The sequence below is a fragment of the Diorhabda sublineata genome, chromosome 11 (genome assembly GCF_026230105.1).
Source record: "Diorhabda sublineata isolate icDioSubl1.1 chromosome 11, icDioSubl1.1, whole genome shotgun sequence".
Taxonomy (NCBI): Eukaryota; Metazoa; Arthropoda; class Insecta; order Coleoptera; family Chrysomelidae; genus Diorhabda; species Diorhabda sublineata.
In genome coordinates this window covers 3,263,643-3,266,929 of record NC_079484.1, presented here as the reverse complement: position 1 = coordinate 3,266,929, position 3,287 = coordinate 3,263,643, and the positions used below count along the sequence as shown (strand labels likewise).

Here is a 3,287-nt window from a genome sequence, read left to right as displayed (position 1 = left end):
AAAAATTACCAAAAACAAACTTTTAAGATCCGAAAATTAATCAAACAATATTTTAGATCGAAAAACTATACTAAACACATATTTAAGGTCCAAAAACTTTTCATTTGAATTCAACCTACATTGAATATCAAAAACAGTTGTTGAATTCATCCAACGACTTATCGAAAAAACCGAATCTCAGCGTTTATAGTTGATCTTAGTGTAGGAAATTCAAAAAAACTATAAAAATAAACGAAACAGTTATAATATATTTCATAATGAATAAAATAACAACTACAATGTATGGTTTTATAATAAATTAACTGATTAACTGTGAAAGTGATGACGAACCTATATCTTAGAAAAATGTAGCACCAATTTAAAAAAATTTCTCGGCGAATACATCGACACCCATTCCCAGACAGTATTGAAACACTGCTTAAGAATTATTTCACAATTAGTCATGATCATTACGTTTATTAAATCCTATGTGTGGATTGTGTGCTTCACCATTTAGATATAAAAATTGTTTCAAATCTGCTGACTGTGCATCTATATAAGATTGTGATTGCTCATGAGTATCTTGTCCATATTCAGTTTTTTCTCCATCAACTACTGGACTTTCCTCAACAGGCTGCTGCTGAAATATCAATCAACGAATTAAAAATGTTTTGTACATACATACAAATGAAGACGATATTGAAAATTATGAAGATAATAATGAAACTAAAGATAATGTTGTTAAAGTTAAAGTATGAAGAACAAAACTTGATGGAAGTTGAAACAATTGATTCGGAATTATTTCAAAAATAAACGATGTGGAAAAAAATTCGTAACAATAAACGTGAACAAATGTTTAAACTTATTTTCATCGATTCAAATAATAAAATATGAATACCTCTTCTTGATATCCTTCTTCTACGGTTCTTAGAATGGCTTCTGGTATTGGTGGAGTTGTAGGAAGATGCTCACCCTGTGCTCTAAATCCATGCTCATCAGCTATATAAGTCAGAGTGATAGGGTTACCGTGTTCATCATGGTAAGTTACAGAACCTTGCTGAACTACCGATTCGTGTTTTTCGTTCCCAAAATTCTTGATAAAACCTTCTTCTTCGGAATGAATTCCATTTCCAGTTTCATAACTACGATAAAATGAAGATACTCGATGTAAAAAACTACGAATCGCGATTTCATGAATATCTACAATATGTTTAATTGGAAAACAAGAAACTACTTTTTCCATGTTAGATAAGAGGATTTGTTATTGATTAATGGATTTTTTACTAACCTATATCTCCAACTTTTCTGGTCTTGTTCTGTTTCGTATTTCAAAATTGGGATTACAGGTTTCTTCTGATGCTCTGCTTGGTCTGGAAGATGTTGATGATGATGGTAATCTACAGCTCTGGCTATTTGTAATACGTATATTACTGTAAACACCTGTTGAAATTCATGATCACATTTTAAAAATAATAAAATAATATTTTCGCAGGAGCGGCAATCGAAAAAAAAAGCTTCTACACACGAATTGCATACATTATTTTTCCTACTAGCGAAAATTCTTTCAAAATACACAAGTTTAATGATAATTTCACTTTCCTATTTATTAATGTTTTGCATATTTTATTCAAGATCAAATTGACGAAATAACAGAAATTTGTGTTATTAAATAGATATTAGAAAAATAAAAAACGGCAGCAACGCGACTTGAACCTGGGACATACTACTACTGCTTAAAGTATGTTTTTTCCGCACGATAGTAGAAAAAATATGTCAAAAGTACGAAGTAGAATGTCCAAAATATAATAAACAGCGTGTGTGAAAAATTACCGAAATATACGGAAAATGTTTCTCGCAAATTTATATCAAATCTCAAATTTTTGAGTTATATCCAATTAGATTCCTTGTAAATATAAAGGGTGTCCCAAAAACGCATAATAAACAAAACTTCATTGGTTTTGATTGACCACATTTTTTGATTTCGTAAATACTTTTAACAAAAGTCAATTAGTTTCAGATTTAACTTGAACGAAAGGACAAACACATAAACGCAGTTTGACAAAAGGTTTGGTTTACTTTTTAGACAACTTTGAATAAAATCGAAGGACATTAGGTCTGGCGATCTAGCGGGTCAATACTAGACATATTCTTCTTGTTTTTGCAATATTAGCAAAATTTCAGCTCCTGCTTAATACGAAGGCTCAAAGTAACTAAACCGTTTGAGCTTATGTGAATGAGAAATGTAAATCAACGTTAGTTTTGATAAATTCTGATTAATCTGTATATATTACGTTCACTCCTACGGTTAAAAAAGTCTTAATTTAAGTCGATAATGAAATATTTGCTATCCCAAAAAGTGATAAACAATTTTTTCGCACTTCAAACGTATTCACAATATTTCTATAACCGATTTATTAACACTAATTTAATTGAAAAAACACACCTCAACTATAATGAACTTCATGTTACAGTGAAATTTCTAACTAATGTTTTCCCTGACAAAAATAACAGATTTATATATGTTACCCTCTCAGAAACTCAGAAATTTCACATTAAAAATCTCAATGAACCATATGCTGTCAAAGAAGATTACACGTAGGGGAGATTTGGTAAGTAAGTAGAAATAAATTTATTTATTTATCAATGTATTTCTACTTGAACTAAATCTAGATATATCCAGATTTACAGAAAATATAGAAATGTGACAAGTCCCCGACACCGCCACACGATCAGGGGATTCCAAAGAGCGATAAATAATATTCACATAGTCAGCGGATTCCAAAATACGGAACTCATTCATTACTTTGTTTAAAAGTATTGATTTGTCTGTAAAGTTATTTTCTGTAGAAATTATGAGTCGTTTATTGTGAATAAAATATATTTTTTTAAAAGTTAAAAGTGTCTCAAAGAACATTCACGTGATTACTTCGACAAAATTCCTACTTTTAGCCGAAGAGGGATGTTCCATTGGACCACAAGTCACCTGAATAAGCAAGAAGTTAGTGGTACTAAACTTAAGAAACCTCCTAATAAAGAACCACATGAGAGATTCAGTTTACAAGCTGGTAGAATATGGAAGAATCTAGATTTAGTGGACTACAAGTCACCTGAATGAGCAAGAAGTTGTGGTTCTGAACTTAAGAAACCTCCTAATGAAGAACCACATGAGAGATTCAATGTACAAGATGGTAGAATATGGAAGAATCTAGATTTAGTGGACTACAAGTCACCTGAATAAGTTAAAAGTTTGTGGTACTAGACTCAAGAAAGCCCATAACAAAAAACTATTCGTATATGAGAGATTCATC

At 30.8% G+C, this 3,287-nt stretch overlaps 1 protein-coding gene across 1 annotated transcript; it reads right to left on the bottom strand.

The window, feature by feature from the left end:
- Positions 1–436: 436 nt before the first annotated feature.
- Positions 437–2,443, bottom strand: LOC130450405 (endocuticle structural glycoprotein SgAbd-2-like). Its single transcript, XM_056788777.1, has 4 exons — positions 2,423–2,443; positions 1,268–1,419; positions 878–1,121; positions 437–619 (listed from the first exon to the last, which is right to left on the bottom strand). The coding sequence occupies exons 1-4, from the start codon at positions 2,441–2,443 to the stop codon at positions 437–439; spliced, it is 600 nt and encodes a 199-aa protein (XP_056644755.1).
- Between the last annotated feature and the right edge of the window lie 844 nt (positions 2,444–3,287).

Excerpts from the sequence above, each read along its gene's own strand:
- LOC130450405 (XM_056788777.1), bottom strand. The coding sequence starts at position 2,443 with ATGAAGTTCATTATAGTTGAG. Across the intron at positions 1,122-1,267 it reads CAGAAAAGTTGGAGATATAG|TTATGAAACTGGAAATGGAA; the intron begins GTTAGTAAAAAA and ends ATTTTATCGTAG. Across the intron at positions 620-877 it reads AAGAAGGATATCAAGAAGAG|CAGCAGCCTGTTGAGGAAAG; the intron begins GTATTCATATTT and ends TTGATATTTCAG.